This window comes from Heterobasidion irregulare, assembly GCF_000320585.1.
Source record: "Heterobasidion irregulare TC 32-1 unplaced genomic scaffold scaffold_03, whole genome shotgun sequence".
Classification (NCBI taxonomy): domain Eukaryota; kingdom Fungi; phylum Basidiomycota; class Agaricomycetes; order Russulales; family Bondarzewiaceae; genus Heterobasidion; species Heterobasidion irregulare.
The window spans coordinates 2037567-2060457 of record NW_009258199.1 but is presented as its reverse complement, the minus strand read 5'-3'; the positions used below and the strand labels follow the sequence as shown (position 1 = coordinate 2060457).

At 52.1% G+C, this 22891-nt stretch overlaps 7 protein-coding genes across 7 annotated transcripts; 3 read left to right on the top strand and 4 right to left on the bottom strand.

The window, feature by feature from the left end:
• On the bottom strand, window positions 1-3101 carry HETIRDRAFT_473045 (uncharacterized protein). The gene is made up of 12 exons (XM_009545818.1): window positions 2940-3101; window positions 2518-2885; window positions 2353-2463; window positions 2176-2304; window positions 2046-2126; window positions 1519-1995; window positions 1035-1461; window positions 734-986; window positions 652-685; window positions 447-593; window positions 335-394; window positions 1-277 (listed from the first exon to the last, which is right to left on the bottom strand). Exons 2-12 carry the CDS (start codon window positions 2683-2685, stop codon window positions 260-262), a joined length of 1905 nt encoding a protein of 634 aa, XP_009544113.1. The 5' UTR covers window positions 2686-2885; window positions 2940-3101; the 3' UTR covers window positions 1-259.
• Window positions 3102-5219: 2118 nt separating this feature from the next.
• Window positions 5220-6201, top strand: HETIRDRAFT_381968 (uncharacterized protein; the record flags this gene model as incomplete). The annotated part of the gene is made up of 6 exons (XM_009545817.1): window positions 5220-5284; window positions 5338-5448; window positions 5508-5524; window positions 5579-5724; window positions 5780-5860; window positions 5914-6201. 6 exons carry the CDS (start codon window positions 5220-5222, stop codon window positions 6055-6057), a joined length of 564 nt encoding a protein of 187 aa, XP_009544112.1. The 3' UTR covers window positions 6058-6201.
• HETIRDRAFT_433260 (uncharacterized protein) lies at window positions 6191-7821 on the top strand (the record flags this gene model as incomplete). The annotated part of the gene is made up of 5 exons (XM_009545816.1): window positions 6191-6647; window positions 6703-6907; window positions 6968-6995; window positions 7043-7255; window positions 7580-7821. Exons 2-5 carry the CDS (start codon window positions 6803-6805, stop codon window positions 7819-7821), a joined length of 588 nt encoding a protein of 195 aa, XP_009544111.1. The 5' UTR covers window positions 6191-6647; window positions 6703-6802.
• Window positions 7822-8315: 494 nt separating this feature from the next.
• Window positions 8316-10354, bottom strand: HETIRDRAFT_314541 (uncharacterized protein; the record flags this gene model as incomplete). Its single annotated transcript, XM_009545815.1, has 12 exons — window positions 8316-8342; window positions 8391-8596; window positions 8650-8780; window positions 8833-8939; window positions 8989-9003; window positions 9057-9245; window positions 9306-9524; window positions 9608-9769; window positions 9834-9892; window positions 9952-9968; window positions 10027-10186; window positions 10249-10354. 12 exons carry the CDS (start codon window positions 10352-10354, stop codon window positions 8316-8318), a joined length of 1398 nt encoding a protein of 465 aa, XP_009544110.1.
• Window positions 10355-11681: 1327 nt separating this feature from the next.
• On the top strand, window positions 11682-14269 carry HETIRDRAFT_408509 (uncharacterized protein). The gene is made up of 10 exons (XM_009545814.1): window positions 11682-11809; window positions 11876-12038; window positions 12089-12100; window positions 12151-12283; window positions 12341-12617; window positions 12686-13046; window positions 13103-13278; window positions 13328-13992; window positions 14047-14155; window positions 14208-14269. Exons 1-8 carry the CDS (start codon window positions 11741-11743, stop codon window positions 13442-13444), a joined length of 1308 nt encoding a protein of 435 aa, XP_009544109.1. The 5' UTR covers window positions 11682-11740; the 3' UTR covers window positions 13445-13992; window positions 14047-14155; window positions 14208-14269.
• Window positions 13620-20319, bottom strand: HETIRDRAFT_473032 (uncharacterized protein; the record flags this gene model as incomplete). Its single annotated transcript, XM_009545813.1, has 20 exons — window positions 13620-13992; window positions 14047-14155; window positions 14208-14294; window positions 14351-14469; window positions 14527-16372; window positions 16423-17215; window positions 17272-17308; window positions 17362-17394; window positions 17448-17576; window positions 17639-17691; window positions 17812-17836; window positions 17915-18198; window positions 18288-18495; window positions 18605-18797; window positions 18855-18950; window positions 19075-19268; window positions 19402-19545; window positions 19735-19760; window positions 19855-20121; window positions 20256-20319. The coding sequence occupies 20 exons, from the start codon at window positions 20317-20319 to the stop codon at window positions 13876-13878; spliced, it is 4824 nt and encodes a 1607-aa protein (XP_009544108.1). The 3' UTR covers window positions 13620-13875.
• A 430-nt stretch (window positions 20320-20749) lies between these two features.
• On the bottom strand, window positions 20750-21662 carry HETIRDRAFT_312872 (uncharacterized protein; the record flags this gene model as incomplete). The annotated part of the gene is made up of 6 exons (XM_009545812.1): window positions 20750-20773; window positions 20830-20902; window positions 20967-21043; window positions 21173-21413; window positions 21472-21548; window positions 21603-21662. 6 exons carry the CDS (start codon window positions 21660-21662, stop codon window positions 20750-20752), a joined length of 552 nt encoding a protein of 183 aa, XP_009544107.1.
• Between the last annotated feature and the right edge of the window lie 1229 nt (window positions 21663-22891).

Sequence of the window (22891 nt, the reverse complement as noted above, 5' to 3'; positions counted from 1 at the left end):
GAGAGAGTGAAGACTATCACAGGGCGACCGCTACCGTATTGATTTTCATACATGCACCGCATCACACCGACGGGAGATGGATATTGAAGGCGGAGAACGGTATCGTACAAACGAAATCTGGTCGATGAGTGAGAGTTGATCTTCCATACAAAAACAACATGATGCAGATAGCTTGTTCAATACAAATATACTGTCAGGAGTCCCAGCCAGAGATTGGGATCGTTCAAGGCCGAAGTCAATGCAAGGAAGGCAAGAGATCTCATTGAATGTTCAGTCGCTGGATTAGAATTCATTAGAGATCGCGCATTTCAAGCTTAGTTCAAATATTACGAACTGGCTTCAAGGCCTTGATCAGGAGCCATTCTTCAGTGGTCACGTCAGCTTTGAAAGAAGTCTTGAAAAAAGGTGAGAATAAATGGAAGAGATGGAATAAAAAGATGACAGACTTTGAGAACATCGATACTCTGGCGCGTTACACGACTGTAAAGTTCGTCTTTATCGTCAAAATGCCGCCCAAACATCTTGGCTGATTGATAGACAGCATGCTCAATCTTGACCGCGACACCGCCGCCAGCTTGCGACTTCTTTACGATCTGAAATGGAATGAAAGAGTTATTGGCATTACAACAACAATGATAAATCACTCCTTACTTCCATAGATTTGTGATTGATCTCCAAAGATGTGCTTCGAAGGCATTGTCAGGTCGGTTATGTTGGATAATAAACGGCTTACATCTTTCCCAATTCTATGATTTCCTTAGCTCCAGTCACTGGGTCTATCTTGATCACACATAGTGGCGTTCCTATCCGCAAGGTGCCGTCCAAGATGTCAACGCCCAAGATGATCGGGTCTCGTTTACAGAAGCACGCAATGATCTTCAAGCGACAAGGCCAAACTGCTATGGGAGCGGCATCTCTCCGCTTGGCCTCCTGTATCTCGGCATTGTATGCAGTGAACGCGTCGAATAGGTGATAGATGATATCGGCTATGACAGTAATCAGTACATACACCCAAACAATCAAGCGACGCGCACCTTTGAACAAACGGATACCCATCTCCTCAGCCATGCGCTCTGCATCCTTATCAACAGTGACATCGAAACAGAGGATGCATGCTAGCTCGCGAGCTTTCTCCAACATTGTGCCCGCTCGCATGACATCCTTCTTGTGAACAGGCCCAATGTTGATACCGGATACCGGGACTTTACTTGATTTCAGAAAGTCGAGCAAAGCCTCGAGAGACCCGAGTGTGCTGGCCTGTACACAAACACCACGACCTGACTTGTCGATGGAATTGAGAAGAGTTGTGAGATCTGACATGACCTCCTCCCGCATGTCATCTTCGTCGTCTTCTGGTCCTACTACTAGAAGCCTCGAACCAGCGATTGCCTTCTCAAGATCTGGGGCTACGATCTTCACCCCCAAAGCAGCCTTGACTTCTTTGTGGTGAACATATACCGACTAACGCGCATATATTAAACGGATCCGAGCCCATGATGACGTTGACGAGCGACTTACCTTTATTCGTAACTCCCTGAGAGGTTGCGGGGTTAATAGGGCGCGGACTTGGGTCACGATAGGTCCGTTGAGACCACAAACCACGATCTTATCTCCTTCGCGAAGAATACCATTGGACAGGACGACATCGATAGTTGTCCCAAGACCTTCGATGACTTTGACTTCAAGGACGGTACACTCCAACTCGGAGAGGTACATCAAGCGATCGCTCATGCGCTGCTGTGTCAAATTCACCAGCAACATGATCATGTCTGGCACGCCCTCCCCTGTGATCGCAGATGTAGGTACGATGGAGACGTTTCGAGCGAAGTTCTTGTTCTCGTAGTACAAGACTGCATTGAGACCTTGTTCTGCGAAAGCCAGAATTGTCTTTTGAACACGGTCATCGAATTCACGCTGCACGGTTCGTGTCTGCTTCGCAAGGGATTCTTGTAGTGCGCCATCTAGAGTCGGGTTCCATCCGTATATACGGTCGATCTTGAAGGACGACATTAAACAGAATGATAATGGAAAACGGAGTGCTATACCTTGTTCAAAGCTACGATGAACGGCGTTTTGCGATCTCTGAGGAGGCGGAGGGATTCCAAGGTTTGTTGTTCCAGACCATGCTACACAGAGGATGAGCGTCGGACCAATAGCAGCCAGATACGGTATTACCATGATATCGACGACTAGAATGGCAATATTGCACAAGGAACTGCCACGAGTGCGCAAGTTTGTGAAGGATTCGTGACCTGGGGTATCTATAACCAGTAAACCCGGGACCTTGTACTCTTGCTCATTTCCCTATCTTGAAAGTCAGCGGGCTATGAAATCTGTTGCGAACGTGCTCACCTTGTTGAGCACGGCAGTCTTCGTTCTGATAGCTTCCCGTGGAAAATATGTGGCACCAATTTGCTGTGTGATACCACCTGCTTCGCCTTCTTGGACGTTCGTCTGCCGAATCTTTTACAGGCGAGTAATTAGAAAAAGTCCGAAGGTTATGAAGAAACGACAAACCTTGTCCAACAACTTGGTCTTACCCGTGTCGACGTGGCCCAAGATACAGCATATCGGACTGCGCAGATCATCTTTGCTTCGTGCTGCAAGGGCAGCTTCGTGAGCCTTCGCCCTGCGAGCTACCGCCTCCGCTTTGCGTTGAGCAGCCAACCTCTCGGCCTTTGTCATTCCGTCATCCGAGTCTGATTCCGATTCCGATTCCGATTCCGAATCTTGTTCAGACGAATCAGAGTCAGAAGCCGAATCAGAGTCAGAAGAGTCTTGTGAATCCTGAGTAGGTTTGCCAATATTAGGTTTGGCTTGCGCAGAAACTTTTGGAGACGGTAGGGCTGGTTGTGTGATCTTCTTCACAGGTTGAACAGATGCTGCTGTAGAGTGTTGAGTAATGCTGACTCCTGTTCGAGAACTCATTATTTCCGCACCTTTCACATTGGACGCCTTCTCAGCAGGTTTCGATGGCTCAGTCGCAGGCTTCAACGCATCCTCTTCATCACTCGATTCATCCCAAGTTTCCTTCACGTCGGAGGGCTTTCCTTTTTCTTCGTCGCTGGATGCATCCCAATCACTCTTGAGATCGTCTGTCGGCTCCACCTTCTTTTCCTCTTTTGGCTCTGGCGCAAGCTCCTTCGGCGATGGTGGTTCCGGCGTTTGAATAGCCGATTCCGGTGCTGAAGGTGGCCCCCTTCCAATAGGAGCTTTTTTACGGTTACCATAAAGCGGACGTTTAGAGGGAGTGGATGTTTGTTGCAGGCCTTCTATTTGTACACCAGAAGCGATGAGAGCTTGCCTTCGTATCTCTGCCGCGCGTTGCTCTTCTTTCTGTTTCTTCGTCAAGAGTCGACCTTCTTTTTTGGCCAGCTCTCGTTTCGCCTAGTGAACTGTTGAGGATCGCTCAGAGGATAAATCACGAGAAAACAAACCTTTTCCTTCTCTTTCTTTCGCTGCTTCTCTTCCTCTTTCTTCCTCGCTTCCTCTTCCGCCAGCCGATCCTCTTCCTCTATTCTCTTACGATCCTCCTCTTCTCTCAATCTAGCCTCCTCCTCTAACCGTTTCTTCTCTTCCATGATCGCCCTCAAAGCGCTGATGCCTGCTCCCCCTTTTTTCTTGACCGGTACGGGTGCGGGCTCCTCTTCCTTCTTCGCCTTTTTCTTTTTCTTCTTTTTTTTCGAGTCACCCTCTCCGCCGCCAGCGTCATCCTCAGCGCCATCCTCTTCCTTCTCAACCGGATGGGGTGTAAATTCACCAGGTTGAAATGACTCTTCTGCTGGAGGCTCTTGGGCTCCTTGTACTTTCTTCGCAGCCGCTTGCGCCTTTTTCTTCGCCTAAATGATTTGAAACATGAATAAAAAGTATATCTCGTGAAGCGATCTCGTTCAAACCAGACCTTCTCTCGCTCCTTCTTCAACTTTTCCTTCTCCTTCTTCGACAGTATTTTCGGGCCGTTCTCGTCGACTGCGTCGTCGTCATCCTTCGTCTGAGATGAATGAAGCGCAGTGGGCTCCTTTGATTCTGTTACCTCGGCTACGATCACTTCTTCGGAGCCTGATATGGGGAGAAAATAAGTTGACATTCGTATAGCCACTTCAACACTCACCAAAGTTTTCCTCTTTCGGCCCTTGAGCTTTAGTCTTCTTGCCTTTATCCTTTTTGCCTTTCTTGCCCGTCGCAGCGCCCCATTCCTCGTCTGCTAGATCATCTGGGGTCATTTCGATGGCTTTCTTCGGAGCCGAGATATCTCCTTTAGCAACAGTGGAGTGGTGAAACTCCATAGCAAGTAAAACAAGAAACGGAGACAGAGATCGGGAACGGGAGGCGAAGAGCAGATGCGGAGGACGGAAACCGGAGGACAGAGAGGTTGGAGAGCAGAGAGAGTAGCCCAGATTAGGATCAGCGTCGTAGACAGCTTGTAACGCCAGCGCACCTGCACATCACCAGCGACCACTGCGTCTTCGGTTCCTTCGCCGCCGGACCCCTCTCCGGGTGGAGGATCATCTGCAAATGATACAGAGGTTGCAGCGCCATCCTCTGCACCTTTCTTGCTCTTCTTTTTGTCTTTCTTTGCTCGGACGGCCTTGAGTGCTGACTGAGCCCCATATGTTGATCGTTATTGCGAAGGGATTACAAATGGAGCTGAAATAAATTTAGAGACGAACCATGAGCCCGCCGAAGTCCTCCTCGTCGTTTTGGCCTTCAGCATCCACTGTACCCAAGGCTGCAAAGGACGAGAGGGCACTCTTGGCAGCATTTTTATTCGGATACTCGCCCTCTGGGCCTTCGCCTACTCGATCAGCAGAATCAGGGTCAATGCTAGGGACTGATTCGCCCGCTTTATCCCTAGGGACTCTCATTCAGTAACTCTAAAGACTTGACTGTAGAACAGGCTCACACACCAGAAGTCGTCATCAGCGTTCTGTTTCTTTCCCTTCTTGCCTTTATTTTTTGGGGCCATATCTGAATGTCAAAAAGATGGGCTGGTGAATGCCTGTTCTTGGTGGATTACAAGTAGGCAGTCGTGTCGATTGAGAGCGAAGCCTGACTGTAGTACACAGAAATGAAGTCCAGAAGGCCCCGAAAACCGTAAAGACACATTATGCAATGACGGTACAGCGATCCGGGGTCCTCCTCCATTGCGATTGCTCCGACGGTCGTCCTCCTAGACTGTATAGACGTTACGGATTAACATCCCCTCGCTCAATCTTCTGATGGGCCTGCTCACTATTATACGGAAAAATCGCCAGAAGGAGAAGGAGATGCGCATCCTCTTCCTGTAACCTATGAGCCAGCTCCTCCTCTCACGATTGTTAACGAAGAACTTGATAGTGGCCTTGACAATGCAGGCAAGACGACAATCTTGAAGAAGCTCAATGGTGAAGATATCATGAGCGTAAGCCCAACCCTGGGCTTCAACATCAAGACATTCACCCATGGAAGGTGAGGCGTGATCAGGTGTCTGAACTGACAGAGGCTTAAGGGTGGCCTCCCCCCTCAAGGTATACGTTAAACATCTGTGTGTATCGCCCTCGTAATACTTCTATACTGGAACCCTAACATATGTTTTTAGGGGATGTGGGCGGTCAACGCACACTTCGACCATATTGGCGGAATTATTTCGAGCAAACAGATGCCATTGCATGGGTAGTCGATTCTGGAGATAGAATGCGTATCCAAGACTGTAAGGAAGAGCTTCACAGTCTACTGCTCGAAGATGTAAGTATTTTCATCTTCCCTTGCTTGATTCTTAATGTTGGCATGAATACCTTAGAGGCTTGCAGGTGCATCTCTTCTGATATTTGCGAACAAACAAGACATCTTTGGCTCTATGACAGATGATGAGATCACGGAAGTATGTAATGCCTGGCCACTCGCTTTCCAGACGATGATTTCTCTTTTCTTCAGGCATTGGAACTGCAGTCGATCAAATCTCACGAATGGAAAATCTGGCCATGCAGCGCTGTTACAGGAAAGAATCTAATAGAAGGCCTTGACTGGGTTGTCAACGATGTTGCCGGCAGGTTGTATTACAGCTCGTCTACCGCATAGTCGACAGGTGTCTCTTACCAAGAGCACGGGACCCGTGCACAGCGACATATAGACGCTTATCATTATCGTCATCATTTTCGTCGGCAACGTCAGGAAAACGCTCCACAAAGTCGCGTCTCTGTGGGGCCATGTGCCCTTCGTACCTTGTCTCATTTCGGATGCCGTATCTACTTTTGGCTCCCACTGGTTCCCAGGACGGCGACGGGCTTTTGCAAGATCCTTATGTTCGTCAAATTCCGTTCAAACCTTCATAAATTTATGAGGTCTTGGGCTTTGGCATATACCTTGTGACCTGATCTACGGCAAGGCCCGTTCAACTCGATCTGCTATGGGTCGATTGGTGAACAGCTTTCCCGCCGCGCATCTGCATTAGTCCATGGCGTTGCATTGAAGTCATCTTTTGTGGAGCTTACTCATCATACGGCGCTTGTTGCCGTTGGGCACATTCTCACATTCTGGTCCCCGTGTTCGAGCTTCAAGGTGATAGTTTCCTGATGGAACACACGCCGAATTCATGCCGTGTGATGATACCAGGCCTCATGCCTTCGAAGGATCAAGTCATTATCTCTGACTTTGAGTCTTTATTAAGTGTGCGTCTCTTACCCCTACTTTTATCAATATGTAGCTAATAAGGACTTGCGCAAGATTGAACCCTCTCTTTGATGACACTGTTCAATTTCCATTCATATGACCCTACTTTACGAGATATTTGACGGGATATTCCGTTCTGCTCACCGCTCCGTCTATGACTGTCTATGAGCGTTTTTTCTTCACGGATATCACTAACGCTCTCATATCGGATTGCCCAACTCACCGGCCCGCTCCATCTCCACCGCAACTTATGATCGAGGTTCAATCTCCACACCCTTCGCTTAAGACACGATAAAATCTATATCAATATTTCGAACAGACGGCCTGGTGCATATCGATATCTATGCGTGATTCAATACCTTTCAAATTGATGAACATTTGTGAGTGCTCATAGGTGCTCACGAGCTCACTCGCGTACGAAATACTCCTCCGACTCATCGTGAATCCAGGCTTGGTTTTGGATTGGATATGGAGTCTAGATCACCTACTCGCCGTAAAGGTAAATCCTCGATGACTCCGGCTTCATCGCTAAATAACCTAGAGGTCCTTAACGATGTTATCCGCACCACAAAGTCGAGCGGCTCGTCGCAAGGGCGCGTTTCGATTCGTCCATAAAAAGCTCATGGCACCGTTTGCAAAATCTCACACCCGATTGAGCAGACTCGGGGACAGTATAGATCGCTACATAGTCTAAGCAGTCTCGAACGTTTCTACTGCGTAAGGGCGCAAGCCTCGTGGTTGTCACTGAGACGCATGCTGGCAGATGCTGGCCTATGATGGCCCTTTGGACGGTGGGTCAAATCCTCGATCAATCAGGCCTCAGGCTTCAGGAGTGCATTGATTTATGCAACCTTCCGTTCCCTGAGCCGCTGAAGTGTCTTTTGTCTCTCGAAGCACCCGACGATGACCCCAACTGATTCTAGCCTTCCAGTCCTCATTCTCGATCCGCCGATTTTCGTATCTGATGGAATGGACGTCGTCGGTCGAATTCGAATGCACGGAGCGGGTGTGCCGGGATCTCGAGACGTCTTCGGATCAATATCACCTCACTCAGGCGTGTCTCATCTGGGGTCCGTTCTGTCGATAGCAAAGATGGCATATCCCCATCTTTGCAGAGTCATCCACTATCGCGACATGGCTCCAAGGATTCACACCAGTAGAAGCGGCGAATAACTCCTTCAGAACACTTCTTCTCGCCCTCTGACTGACCGAAGATGCCATAGGTGCTCATCTTTTCTCGAACGCTCCAGATACGAATCTTTGAAAACTACTCTTGTCAAGTTCCTACGCGTATCAAGCACTCAACTCTGTTCAAACAGCTTCCTAGAAGCACTCCTAGGACGGTTTGAGTTTCGGTCTTAAATTCGAGACTATGAGGTCAAGGACTTCATACACTTTGATTGAATGGCTTTTATCCCACAGCATCGCTCTCTATTGTCCTGTGTTGTTCTCAAATATAATCAGTGTTCACACGATTTCTCAGGTTTTCGAAAGCCGTGCTTTGATACACGAGTTTCTGGACAGGTATATAATTAACTCTATTGTAACTAAGAATCCTTATACATATACAACAAGACCTTCTTTCTTTTGGCCAGCAAGGTACACATTTATAGATAGTCGTGACGCCACGATGGTTTCAGTGTGCCTTCCGCTTACGAGCTTCGATGTCAATCGCACATGTCAGGAGCATCGTTCTAAAATGATTGAGCGTTGTGAACGCGGGAGATATTCGTCGGACCCACCTGGCGTATGAACGTTATCATGTGGCATGTTATGTACCCTCCTGCAAACCCGGCGCCCGCATAGGCGAAAAGGTACCTCCATTTTCTCTTGAAAGTCTCGTACGCCACGCAATCCTTTTGTAGGTTCGGGAAATCTTTGGCCAGCATGCCCGGTGTCAACTTCGCTTCTAAACGGAGATCCCATTCTCGTAAGGTGCGAGGATAGTCTGCATGAAACAATTTCTCAGACCAGAGCGGTGAGCGGGCGCAGAGTACGTACGAGCGGAATGGTTCTCTACGCTATCAAGTGTGAACCTGCTTTGCGATCCATCGCGGGCAGCGGTAATCAAGGCTGTCGCTGAGGGAAGACATGAATTCGGCCACATGTATTTTCTCATGAAATCTTCAGCTCTGTAAATCGAAGTCAGCCAGGGCCAGACAGCCTGACTCCATAGAACGTAACTGATATCCTGTATATCGAGACTCTGGGAAAGTCGAAGAGCTGATGACGATGGTCGCATTGCGCGGCTTCAGTGCCCAGTCCACTATCTTGAAATAAGTAGTATAATACTGTAGGACGTCAGTCAACGGCCCGCTCATCGAGTCGATCGAAAAGTACCTTAGAGCCTACATGCTATGGACACGTTCATAAGGACAGGTCGCAGCATGAAGAAAAGATTATCGTACCTCAAGCATTTCGATGCTCACGAAAGCATCGAATGCCTTCTCAAATTCGGCAGGGAGCTCACGGTAATCCATGAGGTGGACTCGTATACGGTCTTGGAGACCCGCTTTCTGGATTCGTTCCTCCGCCAGCTTCTTCTGCTCCACGGAAAGGGTGATAGTATCCACCTCACAGCCAAAGGATCGCGCAGCCTGGCGGAAATGATGACGCTGTGTCAACGGAGGCATTATTATAGAACACAGACCACACACCTCTATCGCCATAGCACCCCATCCAGACCCAAATTCTAGGACTCTATGCCCAGGCTGAACGCGAGCTTTACGAAGCACAAGATGAATTTTCCGCAGCTGCGCCGCTTCTAAGTCACCACTCGTGTCTCGGGATGTTGGAACCAGATCTCCTCGCAACCCCTCTTCTTCGTTACTCCACAAGGCACACGAGTACATCATTTCCTTGCTGAGGAAAGCCTTCTCACATTTGCCAGCAAGCAGGAGCCGAATAAAGAATGATTAATGTCGCGTGTCGCACTAAGAAGTCGTAGAGATCGACATACCTTGAATAGTTCATTGGACTGATCATAACTGGACATGGCATTGAGCCGCGCGTTAGCACGGGTTTGACCAAACAACGCGTTCGAAAGGCCGGATAGAGCCGATGAAAGGCGCGCATAAAGTGATGTGATATTGGCCATGCCTGACTCGTTCTGCAGCCATAACTATACAAGCAAATGAGTAAAGCTTGCGTAATGGCTTCGGAATCATAAATGAAAAATCACTGACGTGCATCACATCTTTGAGACTGCTTACTTCAACAGCGCCAATCATGTAGGCCTCGCTGACTAGAGACAAAAGTCAGGAAGAAGGTAAAGTTTTGTGGCTTCAAGGATCTGGGACGCACAACCAAGGTCTCCGGAGCTGTGAATATGAGTAGATCGTTCAGAACGAGCTAGATGGACAATAACGGGAAACACACATTAGGATCTGAATCCAGAAGTCGTCACTGATGACTTTGAGGCCAGCTACACTCCCGTCAGACATAGAATGCCCAAAGCGGTAAGTTTGATGAGAGTCAGTGATTTCAAGACATCCGATCGTGATAGAGTTTTGCAGAGCAGAGAGGATGGAATTCCGAGCTGTGAGAACCAGATGAGTCATGCTGTAAACGTCGTATCAACGAGAACGATGACCAGCTCACCGAACACTATGAGCAATGAACGAGGATTGGGGAATCCGGTAGAAATACGCGGCGTGAACCGTTCCAGAGGACCAGATGGCAAAGTATAGTGGGCAGAAGTGCTCATCGTAGTAAGAGATGGTATCGATGGGTGGTTGTCGGATGGTCATCCATGTACGGTGCATGATGTCGTTTTATAGGAAGCCAAGTATCATACTCCCAAGCCGAAGACTGTCCTAAGGCCCAGAGTTGATAGGGATCCCGAATTATGCGATCGGTTCAAAAAAGGCTCGACAGCTCGACGCCCTCCGACGCCATGGGACTCAGAAGAAATTGAAAATAGAAGGGAGAGTTATTCTCAGCGGTGCCAGTCTGGCTAAGGCAACGGAAGTCGTCTTCCTGTGAACGCCATGAGTTGAGCCCGCCTCCGTGGCGCATGAGAAATCAAAGGCTGTTATTTCAACCCAGTTGTGACGAGTAATAGGCACATTGAGGACGAGACTCGGCCAACGATCCTTTCAGGAGGCTTTCACTTGGCAGAGGTCACAGAATATTTGAAAGTCAAAAGAGCATGGCAAATGGGCGCGGTTTTCGGAAAATGGGCGCCATGCATGCGTGGAATCGATTTCGCGAAATGCAAGGGCGATATTGTTATGGGTCCAATGACACAGCCGCCTCGTGTGACTTACATACCCCAACAAAGGTCATGGCGCGGAGTCGAAATTTGTCACCCCGAATGCTGTCAAGAGCGGCAACTTGCTCGAGACTGGCCTCATGACACGTCCTGTCTTGTCGAGCACAAGCATTTGGCATTTCTAGCATGCAGCGTCCGCCTCGTAAACCTTGAAATCCACCGACGGAGACCTGGATTGTGAGTTTGTGATGTTATTACGTGCCTCCGTGATTGCCCCCTTCTTTCGTACTCGAGAAAGGCTCGCGACTCGGCCAGCCCGCTCTGGAAACGCTTAAAACGAGGTTGACTACCCCTCGAAGCAACAGAACATTATGGAAGGCTGGGTAGAATACCGTCAACAGATAGGCTCAAATAATTCTGCAATGCAAACCAGGTAACGTGAGCTCATAGTGTCTGGTTTTTATTTTTTCAGAAGAGTCTACTGATGTCTGGCCAGCACCGTGGCGTAACGGCCACAGCCGCACTGCATCAAAGTAAATACTCCCGGAGAAAGAAGCTCCATAACATCCTATCTCCAATTCCCGCCAGTCTGTACCCACACAGTCGCCCTGAGCATACACGGATACGAGCCGACGGATGCTTCATTCGCAGTGCAATCCTTGGCTATCTTTCGCTCCTCGGAACCGGTGGTAGGCTTCTGCACGTGTGTCATGGACGTCGGCATGCGGGTCTAGCTCTCTAATCAAGCCTCGACTGCTCTCGCAACTGTTAGGCGTATTTGTGATTTATACCAGAGTCCTTGCTCCCCCTTTGTGTTGCCCTTCCGTCGTTCTCCCTCCGACAAGTTCGCGTTATCCTTGATCTCTTGGACGCTCTACGATGCAGCCCAAGTTGCCAAAGTTATCTCCGCGGTCTCAGTTGTCCCTCCGAGGCGAAGTAGCCCAGTTGGTGAGCCATGTCTGCTTCTCCCTGCGTCAGGCTGCCCGATCTCTGAATGTCTTTCTGCTTCTCCAGATCCTGTTTGAGGCAATTTGCCGCCGGATCAAACAGATCCTCTGGTTCAATCTTGCGGTCGTCACTCTAATCCCTCTTCTTGCCTTCTACGGTTCTTGCACGACCAAGTTAGACTCCCGGACCCTGCTGTTTTGTGTATTCTTGTACCTGTTCAATATGATTGGTATGTTCTTTCTTGGAACCTGTCATCTTGTCGTTCAAACATGTCCACAGGAATCACAGCTGGTCAGTTCCCAGCCTCTTATCGAAATGATAATTATAGATCCCTCTCGCAGGGTACCATCGCCTGTGGTCTCATCGATCGTATAATGCTTCGCGGCCACTGGAGTATTTTCTCGCAATTGCGGGCGGAGCAGCCATTCAAGGCTCAATCCAATGGTGGGCGCGGGGCCACAGATCTCATCACCGGTTGGTATTTGTTATGACTAGAGACTTTTGCTGGGAACGATGACGTGCTGCACTCAGTTACACCGATACCGACCTTGACCCATACGGTGCACATCTTGGCCTCTGGCACACTCATATCGGGTGGATGCTGGTCAGGCCTCGAGTCAAACCAGGCGCCGCAGACACAAGCGACTTGAGGCGGAACAGAGTTGTAACTTGGCAACACCGCTGGTATTTTTATATCGCGTTCTTCTTCGGACTAATTATCCCCACATGCGTCCCCGGTTACTTGTGGAGCGATTGGCGTGGAGGCTTCTTTTATGCGGGCTGCTTGAGATTAACTTTCGTGCATCATGTCAGCTCCCCTTTTCGTGGTTCACATATTTTGGCTCTGATTTCTCATCGATCATGCGTCTATCACAGTCTGTTTTTAGTGTCAATTCCATCGCGCACTGGCTCGGGGAGACGACGTTCGATGACAAACTGTCCCCGAGGGACCATTTTATCACTGCTCTTGTTACTCTCGGGGAAGGGTATCACAATTTTCATCACCAGTTCCCGATGGACTATCGAAATGCCATCAAGTGGTATCAGTATGATCCGACAAAATGGTTCATCGCGGTGTGCTCTTACTTGGGTCTTGCCTCCCACCTCCGAGTTTTCCCGGACGGTGAAATCAGAAAGAGCAAGTTGACTATGGAACTGAAAAGACTGAAGAAGGAACAAGACGGACTCCGAAAGCCTGTGGATCCGACCGAACTGCCGATAATCAGCTGGGAAAGTTGTGAGTCACGATCGCCACGGTGTTCAAATATGGAGATTGACCAGTCCTTCGTCAAGTCGAAGAGCAGTCAAAATTACAATCACTCACTCTCGTGTCCGGATTTATACACGACGTCACCGACTTCCTGGATGATCATCCTGGAGGGCGCTCCATCCTGAAACCGATGATAGGAAAGGATGCGACTTCCGCCTTTTTCGGTGGCGTGTACGAACATTCCAACGCGGCACACAATGTGAGCATCCGAACTATACAACGACTTCATTTCTCACGCCTTGTGATAGCTTCTGTCGGGAATGCGTGTCGGCGTACTGCTTGGTGGTCAGGAGCACATCTCCGAAGACGCCATTCCACCCTGGCGTAGGCTAGAGATCATAACCCAGCCAATATCAAAAAAATAAATGCGGCGACATCTTCCACTCCCAAAACTAACTCGCAGATATAGGATCTACTCGGTCGTTTTGGAACGCAAAATGTTTCCACCATCCTTTTCGCTGCGGAGCTGACGTTTACTTTACACTTACGGTTCACGACCTTTTATACGCCCTGTCTACACCCTCCACGCCTTGTACATGTAGATCATCACGCTCGCCTATATTATTTAGTTCAATCTGTAGTCGACGAGGTGCCAAGAAAAAGAATGATAATATGTCGTAAAGTCATGACTGGTACTTAGATTGGTCTGCAGACATACATGAGGCAATATGAGATCTAAACAACATAAATGAGTGAATACGAGGGTATAAATGTCATGTCAAATAGACAATATCTCCAGTAGAAGTACGGTATATATGACCACAGCAACGAAGAAACCTGAGAAGGGAATGTGGTGTCAAGACGGCAACCGCGTAGGATCCAGCTTAGATGTCCATGATTGCATTTCTTTCAGATTAGGCGCAGCGAGAGCGTGCGAATTAGACGAAGTAAATAGGGTGAAGGCAAATCGTTTCTGTCAGACATCGTGTGAGTTGTGGAGATAGCAGGAGAGCGAGAGCCCGCTCACCCCCAGGAGTGCTTCCATCTCTTGATTACTTTCCACGTTCACACCATCGAGGCTGATGACACTGACTTCCTCCAGCTCGTTTGAATGCATGTAGATATGCAGATATGGTCTATTGAGGACGAGCGTCAGAAGGTCGGCTTTCCCCCGACACCGTGACGCACCTTCGCAGAACAAACCACCGCCTCTCCCAAATATCTTCATTTGCATCTACCATAATCATGAGATGTCCCTTTTTGGTTGGAACGTCACTGCGAGTGCGGGTTGATGAGTTCTCCTTGTAAACAGATGGTTTCAGATTGCTCACCTCCGCGGCATGAGCTTGGTGCTAGAGACGAGTTGTAAAGGTTCCATTGAGTCACTGGCAGCCCTCGAAGCCGGCCCATGCGGTTCATTCGCGTCAGCGGGTTCTTGGCTCAGTACAATCTGTAGAACAACAGTCAATACAGGACGAAGATGCCCAAGACAGAGATGGAAACGAACATCGCCTTGATGTCCCAACCGTTTTTGCCAGAGGTCCAAAGATTTCTGCACCAGATCTTCTGAGCCCCAGATGGCAGCTGATCCGGATTGCGTTATCTGGGCGCCGTGAGCAGAACTGGATAAAATCACTCGGATGGCTTGAACATCTGCCGCTCGGCGCTCCATAGTCACAAGCCTCGAATAATCTTCGACAATCGATAGTCCCCTCGGCTTCCAGCTGCCCAACGCTTCCTCGCCTCGCACGTATTTCTCCGACGTGTCTAAGCGCCAAAGGTCTTTTGGCGACCGAGTCAACGGAGGCGAAAGACGGACATGAAACACATTGCTGGTCTTCGACAAGATCCGCATAGAGCTTAGCATAGCATAGATTTTTGACGGAGGGCGCGCGTCTCGTGTCTGCATCATCACAGCCATGTCCATCGAAAATTGGACAGGATCGCTGCAGCTTTCTACGGCAATTGACCAGGCGACCTGCAATAGGACGCGCTGAGACGCCGGCGTCACTCGATTGAGCAACAGCGAGTCGTGTACGCTAGAATCCCACAGAGCCTCGGCAGATAAGAAGCCTGAGCCGTCAGGCTTGAATTCGGTGGTCTGATCTTGCAGCAACGGGAGAGTCACCAGTGGCTTCGACGAGGACTCGTGTAGTCGGCCCTTTGTATCTAGAAGACGGACGTTCCCTACTCGTATCCGAACCATCTCCGTCCACGGAAGTTGGCGGCCGGAATTAGATGTAAGCGTCAGAACCAGGCGCCGTTGCAGGCCTTGGTGCAGGTTGAAGGCGCCAGGGTCTAGGTTCCCTTGCGAGATGACTGGGACCGGAACGTATTGCCCATCAGGTCCCAGCTCGCGAATCTGCAGCCATGCCACCACGTCATGCGACTGCTCCATAACGAAGTCCGTTTCCGAACGGCGCATAGGCTGTGAACTGCTGGATCTCGTATCGGACGCCGGAGTGTTAGACCTCGTGGGGAAGTACGCCTTCTGTTCGCGCATCTCGTCCCACCGCTCCATTCGCTCCAGATACTGTGGGCGTAAAGAGGCGAAGAACTCGACGGGCGCGTACTCCTGTCTCATGTAGGTTAGAACCTTAGAGGTCACTACAATTGAAAAGCTGCGCCGGAACTTGAGAGAGGACGGAGAAGACGAGTTTAGATCGACTGAATTGGAATGGAAGATCTCCTCGGACTTCAGGCTCGATCCCACAAACGATGACAGGCGGACCTGGAGGTGCATGGCAGAGAAATCATGTGGCGAGAGGCCCTTGACGGAGTCGACAGTCAAGAAAAAGCTGACTTTACTGCCAGGGAGCAGTGTGCCTGGCACGGGTGACGAAGAGCGAGTGGAGGCGGATGAGGAACCATTGTGTTTTGAAGGCAAGACGACGTTAACAAGTTTAATGTCCACTCTACACGACCCGATGGCTTCAGCAGTGTAACGGCAGAATATAGGAACCGTCGACGTCGACGAGAGGCGGCGCGAGAGAGGTGCGAGGGAGATCAGAGCGTTCCCAATGAAGGAATATTCTGGCGGAGGCGAATTGTAGAAGGGCTCCTCGGAGGAGAAATGCTGTGAGTATGAAGGGCGGTCGATGAACGTCGTGAGGTTACGCATTCGCTGGACCTGCTGATGTAGACGATCCAATGACCAGACGTAGATGGCATTATGCCGTTTGTCCAGGACCTTGACGGCCACCGACGGCTGAGTCGCAGATGCGAGAACGGGGTCGGCGACATCCCCGAACTCGTCCAGTCCTGCGATGGTGTTGACGGACGATGCCGGCGCTGCCAGAGATCCCCCCGATGCAACTGTGAAGTTATATGACACGTCCTTCTTGAGCTCCTTACTGCGCAGATCATGAACATGGGGCAACCTCCATCAATGAACCAATCTCACCTGATCACGTTAGCCTCCTTCATCAGGACAGCGTTCGACAAAACAATTTCGGCCATGGAAAAGGACCGGTGAGCCCTCCACTTGTCCAGCACGTTCCGAATCAGGCGCAATTGCTTCGCCGAATAGATGACCGGCTCGAATGCCTCCATTTCGGAGTCTGCCTCACCTCGCGCCCGTGCATCCAACAGCCGTTTCATGTGCATATGCACGAGCTTCAGCTGGTGCTGCATGTGATCCTTCTCCTCCTTCAGGTCCTCCGCCTCGGTCGACTCTGAGATCGCCTGTAGCCGAGACTCAAACTCCTGCCTCTGCGTCTCAAGCTGGTTCTGCACGTCTTTCAACCCGTCGACATCAGGGCTACCCTGGCTCGGCAGCGCGTCCACGCTCGTGTCATCGGTGAGAGCATCGCTCGAGAACGGCCGGCCGGACTCGCTCCAGATATCGTCGGCCTGACTCAAGCTGCTCTCAGGCCGCGGCTTCGAGTTGTGGTCGCGCATCGTCTTCACGATGGTGATTTTCTCAAACAGCTTGTTCAAGTCCTCGTCCGGAAGACTGTCGAGTGCGGGGTCGAGCCCCAGACGCGCCAATGCCGCCTCGCGCTTTGCAAACGTCCAGTCCACGTCGGCCATATCGGCAGAGGACGCGGTCGGCGAATGGGGCCGAGTCCCGTTCTCACCAGGGCCCTCGAGGTCGGACGCTGTCGTGCTTGTTTGTAGACTCGACTTCATAGTCGCCCGATCCCGCTGCTTGCGCACCTCTTCGGGGTTATTGAATCGGAAAACATGGTGCTCCCCTAGAAGCGTGGTGCCGACGTCAGTGTTGGACAAACGTCGGACATACGCCACAAACCGATGATGATACGGAAGCCGGAACGCAGTTTGTAGGGCTGAATACCGGGATCAGAACGCCACGTCGCACGGTGAGTGGGAAAGGCCATACCTGTCCAGCTGCTATTTGTTTCCCATTTAGAAACTGGGCGAACAAGATTAGACTCGGGACTGAGGAGGTATCTGTGTCAGACGCACCGTGACGCCGCCGCCTATCGAATGCAGCATCACCTTCCCGTCCGTGTTCTCGAAGTAACAGTGCTCCTCTAGGATGTTGTCGCCACTAAGGCGGATATGCACCGGCTTTTCGCTTTCCATGCGTCCGACCTACGTGGAATAGTCCGTCCTCAAAGATCATCTCCCAGAGTGTATGGAAGGAAATCACATACGGCTGTGCGCCCCGGCTTCAGCTGGTAGATCAAGCACTCGCTCATGAGGGGATCTAGAAAAACGATGAAAAAGAGCCCTCGAGAGCGTCGAGTAGTTTTGAGATATACCTTCGTTCTACCCACGACAGATCTGGTTCAATGCACATACAGCTTTTATAAAGAAGAGACGAAACATACCAGGTTCACTAAATGCGGCATCTACAGCGACAGGCGTCAGACAATCGGTCCCTCTCGACACAAGCAGCGCCAACGGCCGAAACGTTCTCGAAAACGCACCTTTTTGGGCGTGTGCACACCGACGTTGTTCTTCTCGACGGTGATACCGAGCTCCTCGAGCGCCTTCTCGCGCTCCTTCTGCACCTCCTGCGTGCGCTGCAGCTTCTCCTCCCATGTCTCGTTCAGGCCCTGCATCAGCTTCTCGCTCGTCTCGAGCTGTTCCTGCAGCTCGGCCTTGGTGACCGTCTTGATCGTTCCGTCCTTCGCCTGGTACGTCACCTTCTGTTTCTCTGGCGGGATCTTAGGGTCGTAGACCGCTTCGCTCGTCGAGCCAGCGACGCGCGCTGCAGGCGCGCGAGGAAGTGAGAGTCAGATCGTGGCATATCGAAGGAAAGGGATCAAGGGGAAGAAATAGGGAGGAGGCAAGACGTACCTCGGAGCATCTCCAGCTCCTCCTTCAGCTCGCGGACCAGCTTCGCGTTCGGGTCCTCGTTGACGACGGCCTTGTTCTTAATCTTCTTCGCCTGGTCGGCGTACCGCAGAGTCGACAGCGTCTCCTCGTAGTCCGCCGGCGAGATTGCAGCGATCATGGCCGTCTTCGAGTTTCCTCCTAGTGAATCTTTCAGCAGCCATGTCAACACCTACCAAGACCAAGCGAGCGAACGATGAACATCAAATACAACGCGGGAGCAGGAGCAGGAGAGGGTGAGATGGCAGCGTTTATGTGGGAACGATGGGATATATGCGCACCGAGTCCCGGTACGGCACGAAGTCGTCTCCCTTCTTCTTCCCCTTCTTCCCGTCGTTGTTCGACGCGATCGCCAGCGCGGCGATGACTTTCCCGAGCGTCGTGAGCGACTTGTTGATGTTTGCACCCTCCTTGAGTCGCGCGCCCGTCGCGCCCGTCGAATTGGCGCGTTCCGAACCGGCGAGATCGACCAAGCTGCACTGTCGCCGTGAGCGCCGAGATTAAAGAAGGAGAGGGGAGGCGCGCGTGTACCTGATGCGTGACACTTTCTCGGTATCGAGGTTAGTGTCGACGTCGTGGCGCTTCATGGTGAGAATGAGGGTGAAGACGGCGTGAGAACGCGAGGAGCTGGGTGTATCAATCCAGGGTCAGCGAGTTGGTCGGACAGCCAGCCAGCTGGGCAGTCAGTGTTCGAGGGCACTGGATGGGCGAGAGCGAGTCTGTGGGAACCGAAAGGGGAAAAGGCTCGTACGTTTCGTTCATGTTGGTCGCCGCGACCGTTCTAGCTTTGTTCCCCTCGTCCATGAGCGTCATCATCTCCTCGTAACTGTTCACTGCGAGCTTTGACAGGTCTTCGACGTATGGCCCAAGGCTCGGGTGCTCGCGCACACGGAGGTTCCCCGTGTTCTTCGGGTTCAGCAGATCGCGCACCTTCTCATTATATATCTGTATGCGCCACGACAAGCGCGGTGTGCAATAGGTAACCAGGTAGTGAGCAGGAGATGACGGTGAAGGTGGCGATGGGATGGAGCGCAGCAGAGGGAGAATTGATGGGGAAGGTTAAGAGAGACCGTCTGACCTCGATGTACGATACCTCTACAGTGAAGCTCAAAAGCGGGTCTTTCGCCTTCTTGTCGTCGACGCGCACGAAGAGCTCGGAGCATGTCTGCGGGATGATGCCTTTGTCAGGGCCGTCTGGATATGCGCGCCGTGGGTCAATGTCCTATATCCGATGCGGAGACATGTGACTGAGTGACTGACATCCCATCATACTGTGAACGGCACGCGAGATCGTAGGGGGCTTGAGTACACAGAGAATAGAGAACGAGAAGTTTGTAATTCCACGCACCTGTAAGACTTTCCAGATCCTGGCAGCAGTCAGCGGCGTCAGCGCATACTGAAATCCCAACACATTGCGAGGCGTACCAGTTTGCCCATCTTTACGCATCCAAAAAAGACCAGTCAATTTACTGAACGTGCGCGCGAGCGCACGACTAACGCCCGCGCTCACATCGCCGAACGAATCACTCACAAGCTAAAATACACGCATTGAACCCCGCAAAGCCGTGGTCGAGCAGCTCCTTGCCGAGATCGTCGAACAGGGTCTGCTGCGAGCAGTACCCGGGCTCGTCGCGCGGGCCCGCGGACCAGTAGCTCTTGTCGAAGCTGAATGCCATCGTCTTGCGCTCCGTCGCGCGGCCCGAGGACGCCTTTTCCTGCTGCGAGCCGGCCTCAGGGGGATCAAGGAGTGTCTGGTTGCCCTGCATGCGGATGAGGGGCCGTGCGCCGCGTGCGAGCTCTGCGCCGTGCGATCATGGGTGCATGCATGACGTGCGGCGGGATTGTGTGCGGGGTGGGGTACGAGGAAGGGGCAGGGATATGGAACGGAGGTTGGGATTTATACATGGAGAACGGAATGTGGAAAAGACGAACCGCGGGAGTTGAGAGGGCGACATCGGACGACGACCTTGATGTTCCCGTCGCCGTGTTCGGCCATGATCTATACGAAACACACAATAGAGAGAAAGAGAGAGAGAGAATGAAACGAAAAGCGAGGACGGGGACGGGAAGCAAGGAGGGTGTCGAGGAAGGGGGAAAGGCAGTCGTGCCGCTGGGCGGGCTGAGGACACGGCGAGTGTGGCGATGAGGAGAACAAGCAACCGCTTGCCAGTTCGGGGAAACAACTGCTTGCACGTGCATGACGACCTCGCCCGCTGCATCGCGAAGTAACAAGATACCCCGGCATTGCAGAGAAATATACGGTATTACAGCTATGGCTACAACATGTCATAAAAGTACTTTTCGAGGCCTGCGCGTCAAGGGTGCAGTCGTGCACTCGGCGCAGATCTTCACAATTCAACACATACGCTGATCCTGGGCCCGCCGAACAGCACCTGAACGCAACACGAGGCCTATCACGACTTGACTCACAGAAGATCGAAATCGTCGAGCTAAAAAGATATTCGTTCAGCCAATGTCGACAGGTCGCGCAGTAGAGAGGGCCCACTTCGTCATTGTATGTCATGACCGTCCGCTTGAGCTTCGATGTGTCGACCCACGTCACAAAGTCCTCCATGTGCCTAGCGAGCGATCGATAGCAGGATCAGTACGCGAAGAAGCTCACGCGTTCTGGGGTTGACGTACCGAGTGACGAGATAAGCAGGGTCGGTGACCGTGTCTGGCCCGACGCGGACGTGACCTTGCTCGACAAACTTGACGGCCTGTGAAGGTGAGCAAGAAAGAAAAAAAAAAAAGGAGGGCAAGATAGGAAGAACAAATGCACAGCAAAAAATCGGAGAGAGAGCGTGAGCTAGAAGCACTGGGAAGGAGAAGCGGAAATGATCGCGCACCGCACTGACCGTCTCGGCCATCTTGGCCATCACCATGATGACGGCGAGACGGCGGCGACAGAAGGCGGCGACGGTAAGCTTGTTGTCGACGTCGCTGAGCTTCGCCTGGGAGTTGAGGACGCCCATGTCGAAGAGCTTGGAGAGGATCTGGCCCTCCATGCGCGTCCGAAACGGGTCTTGTGCGGGCAGCAGCGAGATGCGGTGGGCCAGGGACCTCAGCGAGCCGCAGAGCTTGTTGTATCTAGGGCCAGACGGGGTGAGCGAGCGGACGTGTGTGCGCGTTGCGGGGGTAGACAGACCTGTGGTAGTCCTCCCGGTCCTGGATGTGGTACCTGCGCATGACTTTAATTTCACGGACGTTGGCATCTTGCTTCCACTGAGGGACTCGGTGAGGACTGGGGTAAAAAGGAGCGAAAAAAAAGGGACGTACGTTGAGGAAGTCGACCTTCTTGAGGAGCTTCTGCTCGTGGTGCTTGAGCTGGCGAACCATGGGGCGGGAGAGAGCAGACGCGGACGGGAGAGAGGCGGCGGGATGTGTGACGTGTGTGACGGGACTGTTAGGTAATAACTTGGGAGGGCGTGTGAGTTTGTGGACCATCGAAGAGCGTTGGAGCCCGCCTCGTTCTCGACAGCCTCAGCCCCAGCACCGCCCCTCGTCTCTCCCTCCCACTCACACCCGCTCCATCCCACCCCCGTCGTCGTCGTCATCGTCGTCGTCGCCATCGTCGTCGCCATCGCACACTGCCCTCGTCCGCGTTCTTTGCAGTCGCCCTCGTCGGATCCCCGACTGCATGCCCAAAATTCCATCATCGTCACATCCTGGCCCATCCTCCTCCCTTCCAGTTCCATCCCTCTTCCCTTCAGCCTCCAATGAATGTCCGCCCAGACATGATTCGTCCCCAGGGAATGCCCCATCTCACACCGAACATGCTCAACATGTCCCAGCCGCCTTTCCAACCTCCCTCCGCTCAGCAGCCACAACCTCAGCCACAACACATGGGTCTTCTCCCAAACGGCACCAATATCAATCCTAACATCGCCTTTCAGTCTGGAAACCCGACCAGCAATTATCAGCTCCAGCTTCAGCAGGCAGAGACACAGCGCCGCCGCCAACACTTTCTCCAGCAGAATGCCCAAGGCATGAACCCACAGGCGAACGGCCCCTCCGGCCCACACATCAACGGGATCGGTCCAGCTCAGCTCCAGGGCGTCGGCTTTCCCGGTGGCATGATGCAACAGCCAGGTTCTGGCGTCCCTGTTCGACGCGTCCCGTCCCAGCCTCAGCCAACGGGTCAACCTGGCGGCCCCATGGTTGGTCTGCACGGTGGCCCACCGAGCATGGGTGGCATGGGTGGCCTCGGCATGAGCGTCCAGTCTGCCATGCCCGGCCAGCTCAGGCAAGCCGCCCAACAGCAGCCCCCGATGAGCCTTCGCCCGCCACAGCCCAATCAGCAGCAGATCGCTGGCCACATGTCTCCCGCCGCGCAAATGGGTCTCCCGCGCCAGGGACACGCCCAAGGCATGCCCGGGATCCCTCAGAACATGACACAGGGCATGGCGCGCGCCCCCTCCGGGCAGCCCCCCATGATGGGCGCGATACCGCAGCAGCAGTCCCCACTCGGTCAGCCGCACCAGGGCGGGATGCAGCCCACCCTTCCACCGCACTCCTTCCAAAATCCCATGGGCCTCGCTGGACCACATCCGCACGCCCAGCCGCAC